This window comes from Aquarana catesbeiana, linkage group LG08 (genome assembly GCF_042186555.1).
Source record: "Aquarana catesbeiana isolate 2022-GZ linkage group LG08, ASM4218655v1, whole genome shotgun sequence".
NCBI lineage: Eukaryota > Metazoa > Chordata > Amphibia > Anura > Ranidae > Aquarana > Aquarana catesbeiana.
The window spans coordinates 113317918-113340602 of NC_133331.1; the positions used below are offsets into that span (position 1 = coordinate 113317918).

Below are 22685 nucleotides of genomic sequence, written 5' to 3' on the forward strand. Positions count from 1 at the left end.
TCAGGTCTTGGTTACAGATTGCCCTCTCTGTCCTTCTAAGAATTGAGTCCCCTACCACCAGAATCTGTCTTTCCTTTCCCTTTGCTGCCCCCCCACTCTTACTGGAGGAGTTCTTCCCCTGGCAGCTAGGAGCGTCCCTCATCTCCAGCAGTGCTGGTCCCTGACTGGTTACACCAATGTCACTCAATGGAGCGTACTTATTGGGATGCTCCAGTCCTGGATCGGCCTCCCTGGCACTTCCCCCTCTACCCCTCCTAACTGTCACCCATCTACTCTTTGCTAGTGCCTGCACCTCTTTGTCTCCACCCGCCTCTGTGCTGGCCCCTGCCGGCACCTGCCGTGTACATTCCTGGCTCACCTTTAGTATGGAGGGACTTCTCAGTGCTGACAGTTGCTTCCCCAGATTCAGAACCTGGGCTTCCAGGGAAACAATGTGCTTACATTTTGCACAGCAGTATTCGCCCTCGATCGGATGATCAAGGAACGCATACATGCGGCAAGATGTACAAAGAGTCGCCTCTCCACACCCGCCAGGCATCGTACCTATTAAATTTAGTGAGGATTTGGGGATTTTACCCTGTCCAAATTACCTAACAACTAGCTTCCTGGCACTAATACTCAAGACAATACACAGGTACACGACAAGACAATACACAGGTACACAATACACAAGTACTAACGATCCACACACACTACTCATGTCTTTTTACATTTTCCCCTTCAAGATTTTCAGCACACAAGTCGCAGCGCAAGTTGGATCATCTTGATCCGACTTCTGGTGCAACTTCTATTCAAATCAATGGGCTCCCATAGGGAACTATTGATTTTGAATGGAGACATTTAACCCCTTTTACCGGCGTCTGGCGTTTTTACAGCTCTAGTGCTGGAGCCTCAGAACAAGCTGGTCCTGGGTTTTTTTTTGGAGCTTAAAAACGCCTATACCACTTACAGCTCCTAAACGCCTTGGTGGGCATGAGGCCGATGGAAAAAGGTGAAACACTGCAATTGCTTACGATAAGTAGTACTTTAAAAAAATGAATGTCATTCATGTGGGGTTTCCAAGTACTTGAGGCGATGGATCCTAGAATATGTAGTTCTTCAGCTTTTGGGAAGCTTGTAGTTTCCTTTACATAATACAGTTAATTGCCTAAGTTTCTTTTGCCAAATGCAATAATGTGCAGTTCATGGACATGCCTGGGAAGTTTCGGGAGTAATAATTCAGGAACCAAATTTGGTGTCTATGAATCACAAAGGTCTTCTAAAAAAAAAAACCTCCTGGGATTAAAAGTCTCAAAAGCAAATCATTTTCTCTACTTTGTCTTGTCACTAATATATCTGAACACAAGATGTCACTCTCTGCGTGAGGATCTGCCGTTCACATGTGGAAAGCTGCACTGGATCCCATATCCGCAGCAAAGACACACTTTCGCAATTCTGAAAAAACTGCTTACGTCATATCTGATATAGGGGCACTAAAAACAACTTAAAACAAATCAAAGGACACAAAGAACGCAGTTTGTTGATTGTTATGTTGGGATTTTTTAATAAACAATTCTCAACAATCACAGCAGATTTGGATGTGACACATATCAGAGATATAACAGAAAAACTTTTTATTGCACAACTGAACAATGTATTAGTAAACAGATAGGAGTGAAAGTAAATAAAAAAGCTGGCCTTGTCCTAATTCAGATACCAGTGATCTGGATCAGACCAGGGCTGTCTTAATGCATGGGCACTCCTGGGCAGTGCCCAGGGGCCCCAGGTTAATGAGAGCCCCATGATAGTATTGCATTACATCATATTCGCCAACTGTCCCGGATTTGTCAGGCACGCTTTTTTACTAAGCTGCCCTACGATGGCCGTGTCCAAAGCAGCATCTTCAAACCCGTAGTGTGCCCTCCCGCCTTCACCCCTGTACTGTGCCCTCCCGCCTTCACCCCTGTACTGTGCCCGTTGTGTTGATTAGTCTTTGATTTATGAAATGGGTTCTTATTGTTTAAAATCAATTTTATTGAAAATAATAATACAATAATAGGGCTTGCTTACGCTTGCAGTCAGGGGATGGTAAAAATATATGGTTGAGAAGTGGTTATATTACCCCCGACTAACCCCTTTAGGCTGGATTCCCTGTTGGCATAACTGTTGCCAAATATGACCCATTCAAGTGAATGGGGCCATGCAGAAACCATCCTGCAACCACAGACAGTGCCTGTGGTTGTACCATGGTGGTGCAGCCTTTTAAAGGTTAAAACAGGTGCCAAGGAAGGAACATATCAACCACCCTGTGAAAAGCAATCCAATGCAGATTGATTTTTAGAGGGACCTAAGAACTGCCACCTCTGTATAATAAGCCATAACGAGCTCATTCCTTAGCCCCCCCCTCCCCCGCATAAGGCTGGCCATACATTATACAATTTTCTTTTAGATTTACCAAAACCATATATTATGAGGTCAAACCTGAACACTTTCGATATGTATGCAATCAGGCAGATCCTTGCACTACATAGTTGAAGGTAAATCTAAAGGAAATTGAATAAGAAAATTGTATAATGTATAGCCAGCTTTACTCTAGGAAGCAAGTGGTGTAATAGCAGTAATAGGTAGTAGTACAGATCTAAAATATAAGATACCCATTACTATACCAGACTAATCAGATGCTTTACCAGACAGGCGTTGATGTGAAGTATTTTGTGTGTTAACATGCATTAAAGCAGCCTGTTCAATAAAAATGGACTTCCAACAGCATCAGACATCAACATGCATCCCTCCAGCATTTTTTGGAACATGTGTAGGTGCATATGCGTTGGACTACCATTCTAATTGGCATCACAAAGCTCCACAAAAAGTGTAGCATGTTGCGCTAACACATGGTAGAATGCACTACTGCCCTTTAGCCCAGGTTCACATTGCTGCAGGTTAGAAAACGTGCGAGTTCAGCTGAACGCGTACGATTTAAACCCGGCAATACAGTCCGAATTCGGGGACAATTTGACAGACATCTGTACGGGTTCCTGCACAGATGTCTATACAAAAGCCTCCCAAAGTTGCCAAAAGTAGTACAGGAACTACTTTTGGGAATCGGTGTGGCGCCATTACCGGCAATAGCCACCGATTTGACATGTCAAATCGCATGCAAAATCGTACCAATGTGAACCTAGGCTTACTACTATGCATTGGTGTGAAACTACCCTGTGAGACCAGCTCATAATATAAATACCCAAATTAATATCTTGTTGTGATACATCGGGTTGATTTACTCAAACTGGAGAGTGCAAAATCTGGTGCAGCTCTGCCTGGTAGGCAATCAGCTTCTAACTTCAGCTTGTTCAATAGAGCTTTGACAACAAAAATCTGGAAGCTGATTGGCTGCCATGCACAGCTGCACCAGGTTTTCCACGCTCCAGTTTTACAGCAACCCTATTGTGTCCTATATTTAGTGATGGAAATGTGCCTAGGAGCTTACACTTTAAATCAATGTTTGCACTGGTAGGCTTAATGTAAAAGGAAAGTAACACTTCTTCTATCCAGAGCTTTATTTAACCTGAACTGTGTTGTCCTGTCAGGTTGGGGTCATTCCAGCAGTCATCATGGGGGCCCCACATATGGACAGATCACACATGGCTACCAGCAGGATCTGATAAAAAGAACAAGGACAGAAAGACAAAGCAGAGTGACTATTGAATGAGAAAATCATTCTAACAGAGCATTTTATACAGATTAACTTGAGCTTTCAATGTTTTACAAAGGCCCCTGTAGTAATCTTTGCCCCAGGCCTTCTTCTGTTTTAAAGTCAAACTGTGAAGACATATGGGCTCTGCCATTTCTACAGTGCTTTGTTAAAGGTATATATTCTATTGCTGTCATCCTGATCCTACCTTCACAAGCCCGAGTCACTAACATGTGCAGCCTCTGAAGCTTGGATAGTAAACTACTGTCCTGTACACTTGCTCTGAGTCAGTGACTCAATAGGTAGCGCAATTTCAGTCCTGGAGCATTGCCTGTTCTGAGCCAGCTCACTGGACAGTGAAGTGAGGATGAAGATATCAGTCCTGGAGTATTGCTTGTTTTGGGTCGGTCAGTAGCAAAGTGAGGATGTCAGTCCTGAACCATGCTTGTTCCTTGGTGAGGATGTCAGTCCTGAACCATGCTTGTTCCTTGGTCAGTCTGTAGTAAAGTGAGGATGTCAGTCCTGAACCATGCTTGTTCCTTGGTCAGTCTGTAGTAAGGTGAGGATGTCAGTCCTGAACCATGCTTGTTCCTTGGTGAGGATGTCAGTCCTGAACCATGCTTGTTCCTTGGTCAGTCTGTAGTAAAGTGAGGATGTCAGTCCTGAACCATGCATGTTTCTTGGTCAGTCTGTAGTAAGGTGAGGATGTCAGTCCTGAACCATGCTTGTTCCTTGGTGAGGATGTCAGTCCTGAACCATGCTTGTTCCTTGGTCAGTCTGTAGTAAGGTGAGGATGTCAGTCCTGAACCATGCTTGTTCCTTGGTGAGGATGTCAGTCCTGAACCATGCTTGTTCCTTGGTCAGTCTGTAGTAAGGTGAGGATGTCAGTCCTGAACCATGCTTGTTCCTTGGTGAGGATGTCAGTCCTGAACCATGCTTGTTCCTTGGTCAGTCTGTAGTAAGGTGAGGATGTCAGTCCTGAACCATGCTTGTTCCTTGGTGAGGATGTCAGTCCTGAACCATGCTTGTTCCTTGGTCAGTCTGTAGTAAGGTGAGGATGTCAGTCCTGAACCATGCTTGTTCCTTGGTGAGGATGTCAGTCCTGAACCATGCTTGTTCCTTGGTCAGTCTGTAGTAAGGTGAGGATGTCAGTCCTGAACCATGCTTGTTCCTTGGTGAGGATGTCAGTCCTGAACCATGCTTGTTCCTTGGTCAGTCTGTAGTAAGGTGAGGATGTCAGTCCTGAACCATGCTTGTTCCTTGGTGAGGATGTCAGTCCTGAACCATGCTTGTTCCTTGGTCAGTCTGTAGTAAGGTGAGGATGTCAGTCCTGAACCATGCTTGTTCTTTGCTCAGTCTGTAGTAAAGTGAGGATATCAGTTCTGAAGCATGTTTGTTCTGAGTCAGTTTGCAGTGAAGTAAGGATGAGAATGCCAGTCCCGAAGCATTTTTGTTCTGGATCAGTAGAGAAGTGAAGATGTCAGTCCTGGAGTATGTTGTTCTGGATTAGTCTGTAGCAATGTGAGGATGGGAATGGCAGTCCTGAGTATGGTGATGTCAGGCTTGGAGGATGCTTGTCCTGGATCAGTCTGTAGTGGGGATATAGAGGTCAGTCCTAAAGTATGTTTGTCCTGGTCCAGCCAGTAAAAAACAAAACAAAAAGAGGATGATAATGTCAGTCATCTATAAATCCTGGATCATGTTTGTCCTTGATAAGGATGTCGTCCTAGACCATGCTCATCCTGGATCAATCTGTACTGTGGATGAGGATGTCAATCCCGGAGCACACTTGTCCTGGATCAGTCTGTAGTGAGGATATCAGTCCTGGAGCAGTCAGTAGTAAAGTGAGGATGTCAGTCATATACCTGTATACTATATCTACAAATCCTGGAGCATGCTTGTCCTAGATCAGTTAGTAATAGAAGTAATAGTGAGGATAAGAATGTTAGTCCTGGAGCATTCCTGTCTTGAATCAGTCAGTAGTAAGGATGAGGATGTCAGTCATATCTATAAAATAAATCCTGACACATGCTTGCCCTGGATCAGTCAGTGGTAAGGATGAGGATGTCAGTCCTGGATTCAGTCAGTGGTAAGGATGTTGGTCATTAGATATATATATATATATATATATATATATATATATATATATATATATCTCATGGAGCATGCTTGTCCTGGATCAGTCAGAATCTATAAATTCTCCAGTATGCTTGTCCTAGATCAATCAGTAGTAGTGAGGATAAGGATGTCAGTCCTGGAGCACACTTGTCCTGGATCAGTGAGTAGTAAGGATGAGGATATCAGTCACCTATATCTATAAATCCTGGAGCATGCCTGTCCTGGATCGGTCAGTAGCAAGGATGAGGATGTCAGTCCTGGATCGGTCAGTAGTAAGGATGAGGATGTCAGTCCTGGATATGTCAGTAGTAAGGATGAGGATGTCAGTCCTGGATCGGTCAGTAGTAAGGATGAGGATGTCAGTCCTGGATATGTCAGTAGTAAGGATGAGGATGTCAGTCCTGGATCGGTCAGTAGTAAGGATGAGGATATCAGTCCTGGATCGGTCAGTAGTATAGATCAAGATGTCAGTCCTGGATCGGTCAGTAGTAAGGATAAGGATGACAGCCCTCTATAAGTTCCAGCTCCCATATTTCTGTCCTCAGTGTTCAGCGATCAGAGTCATACCGAATAAATGACATAGAAGGTCGGTGTGTAGGACAGACTTACCTGGCTGTCACCTCTGTGTGTCCCCGATCACAGAACACACATGGACATGTCCTGTAGAAGAAGTCCGGAGTGTCCCCGATGTGTGCCCGATGTCCCATCTACACAATCCTATACATCCCTCCTCCCTTCCATGGCTCGTTGTCGGTGGCCCCGGACAGTGTGTGCTCTCAGGGCCCCTCGTCCATGTGTGGAGGATCTTCTGTAGAAGAAGAGTTTTGTTAGGATCCGGTTACAGAGCCCCCCTCCCATCACAGACTAATTGTTCCTATGTCAGGGCAGGAGCCGGGCTGGGAGCTGTGCGGAGTGTGGTGAGGAGGATGATGATGATGATGATGGTGTCGGTGGGATGATCACACGTCCGATCTGTGCTTTCTATGGACTGATCCTAGAGGGAAGGCGAGGCGGCTCTAATTGGTTTCTCAATGAAAGCTAATCAGCGATTCCCAGAAGGGTCAGTGGTGGATTAGCACTCCTCATCCTCCTCTGGAGCTCTCATACTGATCTCCCTCCTCCCAGCTCCATCCACATCACACCACAAACTTCTCCACCATTCACCCGGACTGGGACTACTTACCGCTCCAACTTCTACCATGAGTGACCTGGAAGAGGACTTCGCCAAGATCCTGATGCTGAAGGAGGAGAGGATCCGGGATCTGGAGGACCGCTTGTTGGATAAAGAAGAGGAGATCCAGGAACTGAAAAGGAAACTACACAAGTACCAGTCTGTCCTGGCAGTGCCCACCAGCACCCAGATGGGACCAAGGACCACCAGGGCTCAGGGCATTTCTGCCGAATCTCACAGCTTTAGATCCTACCATGACCTCACCAGGCAATCGTTTAAGAAGTTCACCAAGTCTGACAGGTAGGACTCCCCGTCTGGACATACATAGATCTGCTGGCTGGGCACACATAGATCTGCTGGATGTGCCTACATGTATCTGCTGGTTGTGCTTACATAGATCTCCGGTTTGTGCTTGCATAGATCTTCTGGTTGTACCAACATAAATCTTCTAGCTGGCCATACATAGATCTCCTGGTTGTGCCTACATACATCTCCTGGTTGTGCCATCAGAGATCTCCTGGTTGTGCCATCATAGATCTCCTGGTTGTGCTATCATAGATCTCCTGACTGTGCCCACTTGGATCTCTTGGCTGTACATACATAATTCTCCTGGCCCTGTCTACATAGAACTCCTGTCTGATCCCTGCCTCCATAGATTCCTTGGCTGTACCTACATAATATCCTGTCAGGGCACACATAGAGCTCCTGACTGAGCACAGACAAAGCTCCTGCTTGCCTAACTGGGCATGCAAAGATTCCTTGGATGAGCCTACATAGACCCAGCCAGATCTTTTGGCTGAATCTATATAGATCTCCTGGATGTGCCCACCTAGATCTCCTGGATGTAGTTACATGTGCCCCCATTGATGTCCTGGCTGTGCCCACCTAGATCTCCTGGCTCTGCCCACCTAGATCTCCTGGCTGTAGCTACTTAGATCTCCTGTCAGTGCCCCCTAGATCTCCTGTCTTTGCCCCCTAGATCTCCTGTCTGTGCCCACCTAGGTCTCCTGTCTGTGCCCTCCTAGATGTCCTGTCTGTGCCCACCTAGATCTCCTGGCTGTGCCCTCCTGGATGCGCCCACCTAAATCTCCTGGATGTAGCTACATAGATTTCTTGGCTGTTTCCCCTAGATGTCCTGGCTGTGCCCACCTAGATCTCCTGGCTGTGCCCTTCTAGATGTCCCGGATGTGCCCACCTAGGTCTCCTGGCTGTAGCTACATAGATTTCCTGGCTGTGCCCGCATAGATCTCTCTGCTGCCAGCCTTCCCATTTTTCTCCTGATCTTTACAAGCCCTGTCAGAGGTGACTGAGTTCATTTGCAGAGTGCTCATGGTGGGTTATAGAAGTGATGGGCACATCCAAGGTTCACAAAACATTTAGTTAGTAAAGAATTTGCTGATTTCCAGGTCTAAGCAGATAACTCCATCAGTGCCAAAGGAGATTAAAGAGCCCTAGAAGGTGACAGTGAAAACTTTGACACTTCCTGTAGTAAAGTTCCACCTACTTTCCTGTGTGACAGTCAGAGCAATCATGAACAGTTAGTAGCTGTAGGTTTTTTTTCCCACTGTATCTTCTGCAGGGATATTCCTTTAAGGAGATGTAATTGAGCCACAGACAATGGTAAAGTAGCATCGATCTCATCTGTCATTTAAGCCCCCTTTGGAAATTAAACAGAGGAAGTCCAGAGCATTATTGGCTTTTAGAAGCTGCAAGTACATGGCTGAAAATGCATGTTTCAGGATATTTAATATCCCATTAGCCAGATCTCCTTCCCCTCCCTCTGCTGCATACACTGCTCATCAGATCTGCACACTTCAAAAGAGGACAAGAATGAGAGGCAGCTATAAGGGATGGTGACAACATTACTGTGTCTCTCTGTTCCCATGGCAATACTTTTTTTTTATTTTTTATAACAAACTCAAAAGAACCAATAAAGAGGTTCCGCAAGTCATGGTTGGGATAGATGGATGATGCAACTAGAAATGGGGCAGACAGGAGGCATGAAGGGTTAACAAGACCAGCTGCTTAGCTGTCACTATTGGGAAGGTAACCCTGTCCAGGACAACCTCCTGCTTACTGGAAAGAATACCGCAATAAAGGACACCTGTCATGTCATAAATAAGTGGGCTACCATTGCTGTGTAGCATGAACTAGACCATCCTTCTGAAAGTGCGGTCATGCTAATCCTCAGTCTTGAGTCCCCAGCCCAGAACTAAAATCAATACAATGGAGGCGCTACTAGTTCAGACTCGGAAAGTTTGGAAAGCTGGAGGATCAGCACGACAGTCAGCATTTTCAGAAGGGGCTCAGCAATGCCAACCTATGCATTTTGTTTGTGGCAAAAAAGACTAAAGCTAACCATACACTATACTAGACAATCTGATTTTTCAATTTTCTCCAGGTCTACTGACAACTATGCCATGTAAGGGTCTGTGCAAGAAGAAAAAAAAATGGATTGTATAGGTTTGTCCTTGCATTACTTAGTTTGGGTACTTGGGAACGTACAATTGGATTGTAATGTGTATGGGCACCATAGGCAATCAATCTGATTATACAATCTCATGAAGCTCAGGTTCACACTGAGCTGCGGGAATGAAGCCGTGCGAGTTCAGTTGAACTCATACGATTTTACTCCCGCTTGTCAGTCCCGATTTTGGCTGCCATTTCACAGACATCTGTGTGAGTTTCTGCACAGATGTCAATGGAAATCTGTGCACCCCCAAAAGGTAGTACAGAAACTACTTTTTTGAAATCGGTGCAGCGTCGCACCGATTAGGATGGTGCAATTGCCGCCAATTTGTCATGTCGAATTGCATGTCAAATCGCACCAAAGTTAACCAGGGCTTAGCTCTACCTTCAACTATATAATGCAAGAGCCTGCCCGACTGAATAATTATTGATTGAATCGTTTTGGTTTGACCTCGTATTACATATGTTTGGTAAAGCTAAAGGATATTGTTCATAGATAGTGTGATAGTATATGGCCGGTTATAGACTGACCGTAGACAATACAGTCTGATTGTACAATCCCCTTTAGGCCTACTACCATCAATTATGTACTGCAAGGGCATGCCTGATTGGGTACAAATTGAATTGTTAGGTGTGTCCTCCTATCAAATAGTTCTGGTAAATAAAAATGAGATTGTACTGAAGTTGGACAATCAGATTGTATGGTGTATGACTAGCTTAAGGCTGATCATATATTATACAGTCTAATTGTATAGGTCCCTTTAGATCTACCATCAACTATGTAGTAAAAGGGCCTATGCTAAGTAAAGGACTGTTTAGATTTGTCCTTATATTACATAGTTTGAGAGATTGTATGACTAGCTTAGGGTGATTTTAGATCTAAATTTTTAAGAGTTATGTTACATTCCATATTATCTCAGGCTAGTTTGGCACCTTATACCATTAAGCAGGTCATACATGGAGTGATATTTAGCAGAGGCCGACTGAATTTCAATCCATGTATGAGCAGGGAGGTTGTACAGATGTTGATCGTGGATGGAGTTCTTTACAAGCACCTGGTCAGATTTTTTTCTGGTCAGATTTTTTCTGCTCAATCAGTGCTGCCGGCTATAGTCTGCAATGCTGATCAGCCTATTCTGATGGTAAGTCTCCTCACTGTCAAAATACAATAGCTCAGCGGGAAGGATTCTCATCCACATCAAATGAATGGATGGGGGAATTGATCCTGGATGCTTCCATCTTCTCCTGGTCTTCTTTCTTGGTCCAATTTATTAGCCTCTTGAATGGCCCATTCCTGTGCATGCGCACTCCAGTCACTTCATCGTGGCACAGAGTGTTGCCTTAAGCGTACGCTGAGCTGCGCATGCACAGTTCAGTTTACACTGCCACTGAAAGACTGGGGAAACCATTTATGACCAATGGGGTCTCGTCTGTCATTTAAAACCCTACCTGTCGGCAGTATTAAAAAATTTGAATTTAATTCCACTTTAATGCTTTTCTGTAAAATCACTATGCTTGGTAACTTAATGCTGAAGGAAGGGGATTTATAGCAGAGAGCAACGCAATGTTGCAGCAAATCGCCAGTGATTAAATCGCTAGCTACAAATAACTGTTTATTGCTGGCATTAGTGATCTGTAGCAGTGATTTATCTATTTTAAAAGAAATCACTTGTGGGTCATCAGCCTAAGGTTCCCTTCACATTTGTGTGATGCAGGAACACAAGCAAAATTGTTCACATTCCTGCAGCGCTAAAAAACATGCATGCTTTTTTCCAGGCATGCTGCAGTGCCATTAAGTCTTAATGGCACCCCAAGGCATCTAGCTAATGTGAGTGAGAAACTGCACATGAGGCCTCATGTACACTGGGCAGAAAAAAACGCCACTTTCACAGGAGTCTGGCGTTGAATTTTTTAGCCTATAAATACACCTGTATGTTTGCCTATGTGTCCATGAACACATAGGCGTTTACAGGCATTTTAGAAAAGGAGCCTTTAGTGTGAAAAAAAAAAAAAAACATTCAGGAGAGGAGCATTTGGGCAGAAAAAAAATGCATGTATATGCATAAACGCACATACGCGTGCAATAACGCGAGAAGCGTTTAGGCACATTTTTGTGTTAATGCATTCTAATGGCCAGAGTAATTACTATTCAATAATACCAAATGCCCAGACGCAAATAAACAAATACAAACCTGCATAAGCACATGTGCAATACAGTGGTTTTTAGGCATCTTTTTTTCTGCCAGAAAAAAGGGTGTTTAGAGGAGCTGAGCAAATGCTCAATGTGCATGAGGCCTAATACACATGGTAACAAAGTATCAAGTGTTTTGGTGTAGTCTAGGTAAGAAAAAAAAATGTGCCTGCACTTCTTTTCTGCAATTCTAATGAAATAAATGAACTGCCCCAAACGCGATTAGGGTTTCCACCTCATCCCTTTAAAACTGAACACATATTAATTACACAGGTACTGTGGCTGATTAAGGTGGTAATTAAACTCACTTGGTGCCTTATCTGCATTAAATTAGTCTCAGAACCTGTGTAATTCATATGTGTTCGGGTTCAAAGGGATGAGGTGGCAACCCTAAATGTGATGCATTAAAATGTGCAAAAACACATGCTCACCGTTGCACCTGCATAGGCTTTACTCTGCTGTACGTCATACCTTTGTAGTGGGATGATTTGCACAGTGCAGTACACAGCTTTATGTGTACTAATATTCAATCCATAAATGATTATTGGCCTACTGTTGGTCTTTGCCTTGTTTGGTGAATAAGCCCCTTAATGGGTTAACACACTAAAGCTCAGATATTTACAGCTAATGACAGGGTCTTAGATCTTTTTGCTTGTGGGATATACATTTAGTTTTAACTAGCATAGCCGCCCCCTCCCCCCCATTCCCATGCTGATAGTCATCACTGTGCAGCTTATTTACAACCTGAAAAAAAAAAGTCCCAAAATACAGCTTAACCCCTGATCACATTTCCATAAGGAGAAAGCTCTGTATTCAAACAGACATGCAAAATATAACCGGAATGTGGACGCGTGTTAAAATAGTGAACAGTTGTTGGTTTTTAAGTAGTGGCAACGACAAAGGCCAGCGGAGCGTGATTGGAGCGAGAGGTCTAATATAGACGCATCCTGTCTTAAATAGTAAAGATGTGGTCACAAAAAGGTCAGGGGGTGGCGTGATATTCAGGGCCGTGTACCCTTGAGGTGATCATGGCTGGATCGGATTATTTTAAAGTGTGACAACTTGGGATTCTGTTCCGTACCGCTCCACTCCCACTTCAGTCTATTTTGTCTGGCACAGAATGCCCCTATTTATTCAGGCCGATGACACCAGGCAATGTGAAAACTTCAGAGCAATTTTTGGTTCTTGCCACGCGGTGATGTAATATAACTGAAATTGTGCTTGTCCTGATCTCCTGACGAAAAAGGGCGAATCCTGCACTATCATCCTTACTGTGGATTTCTCAGAGGCTGCTCTGCCAGAGCCAGATGCATTCGTTCGTCTTATGGGGCTGGCTGACCGAACGGTTCCCTTTACAGTGCCTTCCAGTTTTGTGCCCCAGGCCAGACTTTGTCAGCTTGTATGTCTTTCAGATCAGTGTTTTTTTTTTGGTGGGGGGTACTTATATGTGAACAGATGGTTTGATCATGAAGTCAATCTATTTGTACTCCCCAGGGCGTATGTTCCAGGACTGGAGTGCTAGGTAAACCATGCACTCTTTTCTCCTAAAACGACACACTAATGTCCTTTATTGGTAACTCACACCATAGATAGGCCACCGGTCACACGCCCAACGTGTGTTAATGAATAAGAGGATTGCCATTTCTTTTTATGGGGCCATTCAGACCTGTGTGCTGCCATGGGTTGGGAAAATAGTACAGGTGTGCTTTTGGAGCATCAAGGTGGAAAGGAGACTTCAGTGGCAGTATACAATAAAAAGTATGTAATATGCATTTTTTTGCATTTTAGTACAGGATAACAATCCCCCACCCCATAGCAACCTCTTTGACTTTTTTATTGGGTAAAAAAAAAGATGCATGCAAGTGAATGTGCATTGAAATGTAAATTTAGACTGGGTTCACATATATACAAATTGGTTGCAGGCTTCCCTTGCTCTTAATGGAGGAAGACAGTTCACACATGTCTAGGAGCGGCCCTGGTCCACATTCAAAAAGGGTCCTGTGTGCCTTTTGGGTCCGATTCAGGTGCGAGTTCTGGCAAAAATTGGGAACAAATTTGTACCTGAACTAGTGAACAGGGACGCAGGCATGAACCCACGGCCGGACATATGTGAACCCGACCTCAAGAATGCGCTAAAAGTCTCATAAAAAAAAAGCAGATGCAAAAGTGTGAACCTAGCCTTAAAGGGAACCCCCAATAGTATCTAGGACTATTGAAGCATAACTTGTATAAAATGCACTTTTTTCTGCGATCTGTCCCTTTCATAAAGGCATTAAGCTGTTCACACCAAAACGCGGTGCGAGAAACGTGCATTTCATGCACATTTCCCACACCGCATACAAAACTCACTGCAGTTGCGATCTGCAGAGTGTTTCATTGTTAACTTAACAACACCCCAAAGGCAGGTTGCAAACACAGTGCGTTTGCCTGCACTGGATACAAAAGTACCATGTGGTCCAGTTGCATTGCGTTTTTTAAAGTACCGTATGCATTACTTTTGCGGTCCAGTGAGAGCTAAAATCGCACCACCCTGCACCACATGTGAATCGTACACCAGCGTGCTGCACATTCCTGTGAGATTCCTGTTGTTTACCAGTTATATAACTAGTAAAAAATAACCAAAAGTGAAAAGGTACATGCAAATATAAACACACAGACAAAAGGGTAGGAAAGGAACACATTAAAGTGGTTGTATGCCCGCAAAAAAAAAAACTGTAAGGCAAAGGCATAATGAGCTAGAATGCACCGCATACTAACTCATTATGAAATACTTACCTTAGAACGCAGTGCCAGCATTGCCTCCCGGTCACCGCTGAGGGACCTGACATGTTCCCTCTGCGTTTCTTCCTGGTTCGCGGCTCCGGCACTGTGAGTGGCCGGGGCCACGATGACGTCACTCTTTCCGGCAAGGAGCTCTGATTTTCCAGCGGCATCCGCCGGACCTTCAGAGCGCATGCGTAAGTGGCTGCATGCAGGGTAAATATCTCCTAAACCTTACAGGTTTAGGAGATATTAATTCTACCTACAAGTAAGCCTTATTATAGGCTTACCTGTAGGTAAAAATGTGAAAGCAGGGTATACAACCGATTTAAAGTAGTTGTAAAGGCAGAAGTTTTTTTAATCTTAATGCATTCTGTGCATTAAGATAAAAAACCTGTGTGCAGCAGCCCCCCTAATACTTACCTGAGCCCCATCTAGATCTATAGATGTTGCACGAGAAACTCGGCTGTCCGGGACTCTCCCTCCTCATTGGCTGAGACAGTAGCGCAGCGCCATTGGCTCCCGCTGCTGTCAATGTCATTGAGCCAATAAGGAGAAAAAAGGGGCTGCTTGCTGTCTGATTGGACACAGGGAGCTGCGGCTCGGGTACCTCCATGGCAAGCTGTTTGCTGTGCGGGCACCCAACAGGAGGGAGGAGCGCTGAAGAGGGACCCGAGAAGAGAAGGATCAGGGCTGCTCTGTGCAAAACCACTACACAGAGTAGGCAAGTATAACATGTTTGTTATTTTAAAGGAAAAAAAAATAGACTTTACAATCACTTTAATACAAACTAATCAAAGGTAAATAGAAACAAATCTGATGGAAAAAAGGAAAACATTTGATTAAGAGGAGAAGCCACATGTAGCTCCCAATTTGTTATATTCTCTCACAGGTGTATAGCTATTAAAGCGACATTAAAGCTTTGTTTTTTGTTTTTTTAACAAACATGTTATACTTACCTGCTCTGTGCAGTGGTTTTGCATGGATCCTCTTTTTCTGAGGTCCCCTTTCCATGGGGGCGCCTGTGCATACTCGCTTCCGAGCCCTCCTGTCTGTGTTTATTGACATGGGCTCAGGTAAGTATAAGGGGGGCTGGGGGGGGGGGGGTTTGCAGCACAGAAGGGTTTTCATCTTAATGCATAGGTGAAAAACCTTAAGGCTTTAGAACCACTTTAAACCCAACGCACACATTACAATAATCTGACTGTACAATATCCCTAAGATCTACCAACAGCTATGTACAGCAAGGGCCTGCCTGATTGGATACAGGTGGATTGTATTATTTAGGTAGGTTCTTTCATTACATAGATTTTGTCAATTTTATGTAGACTGTACAAAAAACTGTAAAGTGTATGACGAGCTTTAGAGACATTGGGGGAGATTTACAAAAACTGGTGCAGCTGTGCATAGTAACCAATCAGCTTCCAGGTTTTATTGTCAAAGCTTAATTGAACAAGCTGAAGTTAGGAGCTGATTGCTTACTAATATCCCTGATCTCTGATATAAAAGTTTTCTTCCTCCCCCACAGAAACAGTTTTAATTTTGTGAAATTGCACTGGTGGGTTTTGTGATTATTTTTTTTTTGCAATTGGTGCTTCCATTTTTTTAAAGCAGTTGTAAACGGTGGATGTTGCAAAAAAATTACGTAAAGACCCTGCAAGGCAATGGCATAATATGCTAGTATGCATTGCATACTAGCACGTTATAAAATACTCACCTTGGAAGGAAGCCCTCCAGCGCTGTAATGTCACCGCTGACAGGGTTGACATGTTCCCCCTATCTTTCTTCCGGGTTTGCGAGCTCTGACTATGTGATTGGCCAGAGCTGCAATGAGGTCACTCCCGTGCATGCGTGTGGAAGCCCTCGCTTCTGGCACAAAGCTCTAAAGTTCCGGAAAGGTATGCCGGATCTTCAGAGCATATGTGCCGGGATATCAGCAGCTGCATGCAGGGTGAATATCTCCTAAATGGTCCACATTTAGGAGATATTAATTTAACTTACAGGAAAGCCTTAATATAGGCTTACCTGTAGGTAAAAATGACCAAGCGGGGTTTACTACCGCTTTAAAGAGTAGTTTTTAAAATAATTATTTTCTTTAAAGTGTTACTAAATCCACCACAGTAAAATCAGTCTGTATATCCAGTAAAGCATGCTTGTTATACTCACTGTGGAACCTAAGAGGTTAATCCTCTGCATTGTGTATAAAGGCTGTTTGATCCTGTCTTCTCTGATCCTCCCCTTCTTTTACTGTCCCCAATCTATCTGCTGATAGAACAAAGGCTACGGGACAAGCTGCACATGCTCAGTTTGGGGTGTATTGCTAGAGAGTTTGTATTTTTTTTCTTGGGAAAGTGCATGTGATCAGCACAGGGCCAATCGGCACTGTCCAGACAGAGGGTCAGGGGTCCTGCAGCCTCATAGGATAGTCAGAGGAGAGTGAAAACTCCTCCTACAAGCTTTAACCAGACACTGATAGATGTCATAAGACTGCTATATAATGCTGATGAGAAAAGTTATTTAGCAGTTTATATTTACTAAAATAATTGCATTTCCATGTTTGTACTGTGGGAGACCAGATATAGTGAAAAGAGTGTTCTGGGTTTAGTAACACTAAGTTCAGCTTCAGTAAATGAAGACCTTTGTAACACATAAGTAGCTTGCAGCAATAGACAGGTTATATACTAGTTTGTAGCAATGCTGAAGCTTGTGACTTTGTGGCGAGTCATTTAATAATTAGCCAGCTATTAGATTCCCTGGTGAAGAGCACTGACACCCACAACAGAGCTGGTACTTCTCATACACACATCACAAGACAATTAGCAGCAAACCTGTCCTGTATCTGTAGTCACTCTGATAAGATAGTGAAGTGAGTGATGTTGACTGATCACACATGTTATTACTGTAATAACCATCATTCGTATTTTCCACAAACCATTCATCCAATACCTTGCCTTTCCTAAAAAAAGAGGAAGTGTAGTTTGCTGTGAAAATCAAATGTTTCAATCAAATAAATCATACAGCTTCCGCATTATTGTGTGTTGCTGTGACACAGCCCATTCATTTGATGCACCTAAATACCATAGACATACGTGACCTTTTTTTTTTCAATTGCATTGCACCACAACATATGGTAATAATATAATAATAACATTTGCGATGGCTATATATATATATATATATATATATAACTTAACTGGAGTGTGCCTTTTTAAAGTTATTGGGCATTTTGAATGGATATTTAGATCTCCGCAATGTGGGAATGCGTGCGTTTTTGCATTGCATGAGACAGCGTGTTACACTGCATTATGCGCTGTGATGCCACCCCAATGCACCTAGTCATCGCAAATGTTATTATTATATTATTACCATATGTTGTGGTGCAATGCAATTGAAAAAAAAAAGGTCACATATATATATATAAAATTATCAATTTTAGGTGGTTAGCACTTCTACCTAATAGCATTAGGTTTGTTGGTTCAAATCCCAACCACAGCAATACATGCATGGAGAACCTCTGTGCCTGAGTGGGTTTCCTCCGGGTACCCCGGTTTCCTCTTACACTCCAAAGACATGCTGGTAGGTTAATTGGTTCCTGTCTAAATTGGCCCTAGTATGTGTATGTATGGTTTAGGGACTTTAGATTGTAAGCTCCTTGAGGGTAGAGACTGATGTGAATGTGCAATATACAGCTGTGGCCAAAAGTTTTGAGAATGACACAAATATTCATTTTCACAAAGTCTGCTGCTTCAGTATTTTTTGATCTTTTTGTCAGATGTTACTATGGTATGCTGAAGTATAATTACAAGCATTTCATAAGTGTCAAAGGCTTTTATTGACGATTACATTAAGGCCCGGTTCACACCTATGCGAATTGGATGTGGCTTACACCTCATCCAATTCGCATAACATTTTAAAATCTATTAGTTTGAATGCATCTGGTTCACATATGTGCGTTGCATTCTCACTCCGCATTGCCCAAAAAACGTGTGCGTTTTCTAGGCAATGCGGTGCGAATTGATGGCACATATTCTTCTATGGGAACGCATCTGATTTGCAGATGCATTCCGTTGTGAACAGGCATTCTCTCCCCCTCCTCACTACACCTCCCCCCTCTCCCTGCTCAGCTGATCCTCACCTACAATGGAGAGGAACCGCTGAACAGCTGTTTTTTCTCTTTACAGAGAAAACAGAGCTGGAATTCGCACCGGACTGGTGTGAATCCAGTCTAAAGGGGTTGTAAAGGTTCGTTTTTTTTTTTTTTAAATAACAGACATGTCATACTTACCTCCTCTGTTCAAGGGTCTTGTCCTGGCTCCTCCTCTTCTCGAGTGCCCCCTCAGAGACCTGCATTCCCTGGGGGCACTTGTATGGGCGCACTCCCGAGTCCTGCTGCTGCGCCACTGACACAGACAGCAGGACTCGGCCCCACCCCCGGCTCCTGTGTCACTGGCTTTGATTGACAGCAGTGGGAGCCAATGATCCTGCTGCTATCAATACAGCCAATGAGGACCCAAGATAGCAGCTGGAGCTGCTCTGCTCGTCCCCGTCAATGGAATGATCGGGTTCAGGTAAGTAAGAGGGGGGGGGGTGCTGCACTTCAAAAGGTTTTTCACCTTAATACAGAATAACCTTGAGGGTTTACAACCCCTTTACGTTTAAGTAAAGAGTCAATATTTGCAGTGTTGACCCTTCTTTTTCAAGACCTCTGTAATTCACCGGGCATGCTGTCAATCATCTTCTGGGGCACATCCTGATAGATGGCAACCCATCTGTTTTTGTTCATCCGCCTCTTGAGAATTGACTACAAGTTCTCAATGGGATTAAGGACTCAAGAGTTTTCTGGCCATAGACCCAAAACTTTGATGTTCTGTTCACCAAACCACTTAGTTATCACTTTTGCCTTATGGCAAGGTGCTCCATCATGCTGGTAAAGGCATTGTTCCTCACCAAACTATTCTTGGATGGTTGGGAGAAGTTGCTCTTGAAGGATGTTTTTGTACCATTCTTTATTCATGGCTGTGTTCTTAGGCAAAATTGTAAGTGAGCCCACTCCCTTGGCTGAGAAGCAACCCCACACATGAAAGTGTCTCAGGATGCTTTACTGTTGGCATGACACAGGACTGATGGTAGCGCTCAACTTTTCTTCTCTGGACAAGGTTTTTTCCGGATACCCCAAACAATTGGAAAGGGGATTAATCAGAGAAAATGGCTTTACCCCAATCCGCAGCAGTCCAATTCCTGTACATTTTGCAGAATATCAGGGGCCTTAGTCAAGGTAGAGGGAATTACGAACAGTTCCAAATACCAGTCAATATTGGCACAAAACCTTCAGGCTTCTGCTAGAAAGCTGAACATGAAAATTAACTTCATCTTTCAGCATAACGGCCCAAAGCATACATCCAAATCAACAAAGGAATGGCTTTACCAGAAGAAAATTTAGGTTTTGGAATGGTCCAGCCAGAGCCCAGACCTGAATCCGATTGAAAATGTATGGGGTGATCTGAAGAGGGCTGTGCACAGGAGATGTTCTCGCAATCTGACAGATTTGGAGTGTTTTCGCAAAGAAGAGTGGGCAAATATTGCCAAATCACGATGTGCCATGCTGTTAGACTCAAACCCAAAAAGACTGAGTGCTGTAATAAAATCAGAAGGTACTTCAACAAAGTATTAGTTTAAGGGTGTGCACAGTTGTACAACCACATTATTTTATTTTTTTATTTTTTACCCCCCCCCTAAAATATTTAAGTTTATTTTTCAATTGAGCTATACAGTTTATAGGTCACATTAAGGCTTTGTTTTCACTAGTGCGACTTGTCATGCAAGTCGCAGCCCATTGATTTCAATGGCACCCATTCTGAAATCTATGCGACTTTGAAAATCAGCGACTTTAAAAAGTACCTGCACTACTTTGATGCAACTTTTGATGCGACTTTGATCCAGAGAATGTAAAGTTGGATCAATGCTGCACTCAAAGTCGCATTCTAAATCGCGTGACTTTGGGGTCGCAATAGTGGAAACGTAGACTAAAGGTGGAAGAAGTTTTGAAATGATTTATCTTTGTCCCTTTTTCTTTTTACGTCACAGAAACCTGACATTTTAACAGAGGTGTGTAGACTTTTTATATCTATTGTAAGTACCTGTAATAGATAAATATTTTATTCACACAGCCTAGCTGCACATTTCATTCAGACATTACTGTAGTACTTTAGTACACTCCATTCCCTTTGCCAGTAATCTGGTGATCAGAGAACCCCTGCTTGTGATACAGGAGACCTATTCACCAACACACCTACTCCCAGTCTGTCAGGAACTCTTCTGGTAAGATATCTGGGCTTGAAAGCCTGGATCTTTACACCATCAGAAGGGGGTTCTATTCTCCCATTTTGAGAAAGCCGGTGTTCTATCAAGAAATGCCCCCCGTTGAAAAATGCCTCTGATGAGTAGGATTTGCGCATGCGTTGTGTTGACGGCACTCCAGCCAAGTGATGGTGAAGAGCGCCAAGTATCGTTGTGTGGAAGCCAGGACTCGTCTGTCCAATCAAAGAAGAGCCCCTAGTGGATGGGAGTGGAATTGCAGCAAATTTGGGAGCTTTAAAGAGCTAGTCAGAGATTTGACCCTATAATTGCCGAAGTTTTCACATATGAAGATGGCATGTGGTAAAAGATCACATATAGTTAGGATAAAGGCAAGGATCAGAACCTCTATCAGTCTCCCTGCTAGGGAGATTCACCCTCTATATTTGTCCTGGTGACCAGTATCACTGCGAAAGACTGTGATGGAAAAATAAAAAATTTTGAGTTGCTACTAAAACATTAAATAGGGAGGAAATCTCCTAATGGGGACACTTGCTGCAGTGACTACTGCCTGAAAGTGGACATCCCTCATTTTGTAGATATTTCTTCTTGTTTTCTGTCTTGTTTATAGTGCAGGAAGTGAAGGGAAGTCTCCCTAATGGCACATAGATAGCAAAAAAAAAAAAACAGGAGATTTAACTATTTATTGATCTATCTATAATAATAAATAAAAAGAAAAAAAAAATAGGTTCTGGCTTTAGACACACTTTAAAATACATTTACTGATGCCTTCAGGAGATCAGGAAGGATTTAAAAAAAAAAGCTTTTATCTTAATGCATAGAAAAACTTCTGACTTTAGAACCCCTTCAAATTCTGAAATACTGGTATTAATTATAAATAACAAATTGCATGTGATGTTGCCATTTTCAAGTAATGTCACTACTAGGCCATATTTTTAAAATTACTTGGGAAGTGATAATGGGCATTCACACAGTAGGAGGAATGGTTATTACACACAGAGACATTCCAATTTGTTGTAAAATCTCCTTGCAAGCCGACCCACCCCTTTTGTGAAGCAGGGGAAAGTATAAGGCCCCTTTAACACGGGACGGATCAGTGTTGATCCGCCCCGTGTTTATCCGCTGCTCAGCGGGGATCGCTCCGTTTTCCCCAGCTGAGCAGGCAGATGACAGGGCGGGACCCGCACACTGTGCAGGGACCGCCCTGTCAGATCTCCGCTCTCCCCTATGGGGGATCGGAGGAACACGGACCGTCTGTCCGTGTTCCTCCGATCCGCTCTGCAGACGGATAGAAAAATAGGATTTTCTTCCGTCCGCAGAATCGGACGAGAGCGGAGCCGGACAACATCGGGTGTTAGCAGATGTACATCCGCTGACACCCGCTATCCCATAGGGATGCATGTATGTCCGTATTTCATCCGAAAACGGATGGATGAAATACGGACATACTGTCCGCATGTGTGAAAGGGGCCTAACAGTAAGCATACCGCCCAACTTTTTTGAGATGGGAACGAGGGACACCTATTAGCAAAAGTATGTAGGCACAGGACACTCCTCCTGCCACGCCTCCTTAAAGGAGAATTATACAAAAAAAAATGACTTAATCCCATGAGTGTTTTTTCTACCACTGCTATTCCTTTATACTGGCTTTTGAAATTTACAATTGCAGCCATTTAGAAATTGGATGAAAGGTCTAACACTGGAAAACATTTTTGGTAAGATAAATATTGCATTTTATATACAACTAAATAGATCAGACCAAAATGAGGGACAAATGAGAAGGAAAGAGGAATACAGGGACTTTGTTCCAAATCAGGGACAGTCCCTTGAAATAAGGGACAGTTGGGAGCTATGAACTATCAGGCAAGAATCATGGAGGGTCCTGACATTGGAGCAGTTTCTGCAAGGATGGACAAATATATCCCTGCCTATCATTGTTAGGCCCCTTTCACACTTCTGTGACTTCAGACACGCGCGATTTTACCGCAATT

At 43.5% G+C, this 22685-nt stretch overlaps 1 protein-coding gene and 1 long non-coding RNA gene across 3 annotated transcripts in view; one reads left to right on the forward strand and one right to left on the reverse strand.

The window, feature by feature from the left end:
• Positions 1-982: 982 nt before the first annotated feature.
• LOC141106005 (uncharacterized) lies at positions 983-8983 on the reverse strand. Its single transcript, XR_012235676.1, has 3 exons — positions 6972-8983; positions 6398-6596; positions 983-3637 (listed from the first exon to the last, which is right to left on the reverse strand). It is a non-coding gene; the product is annotated as an uncharacterized lncRNA (long non-coding RNA).
• Positions 6649-22685, forward strand: part of PRKG1 (protein kinase cGMP-dependent 1) — a 1456334-nt gene continuing 1440297 nt past the window's right edge. The window contains exon 1 of one of the 2 annotated variants that reach the window (XM_073596335.1): positions 6649-7259. In XM_073596335.1, the coding sequence (XP_073452436.1) occupies positions 6988-7259 (272 nt within the window). In that variant the 5' untranslated portion in view covers positions 6649-6987. The remainder of the gene's footprint in view (positions 7260-22685) is intronic. The other variant, XM_073596337.1, reaches the window with a different exon arrangement.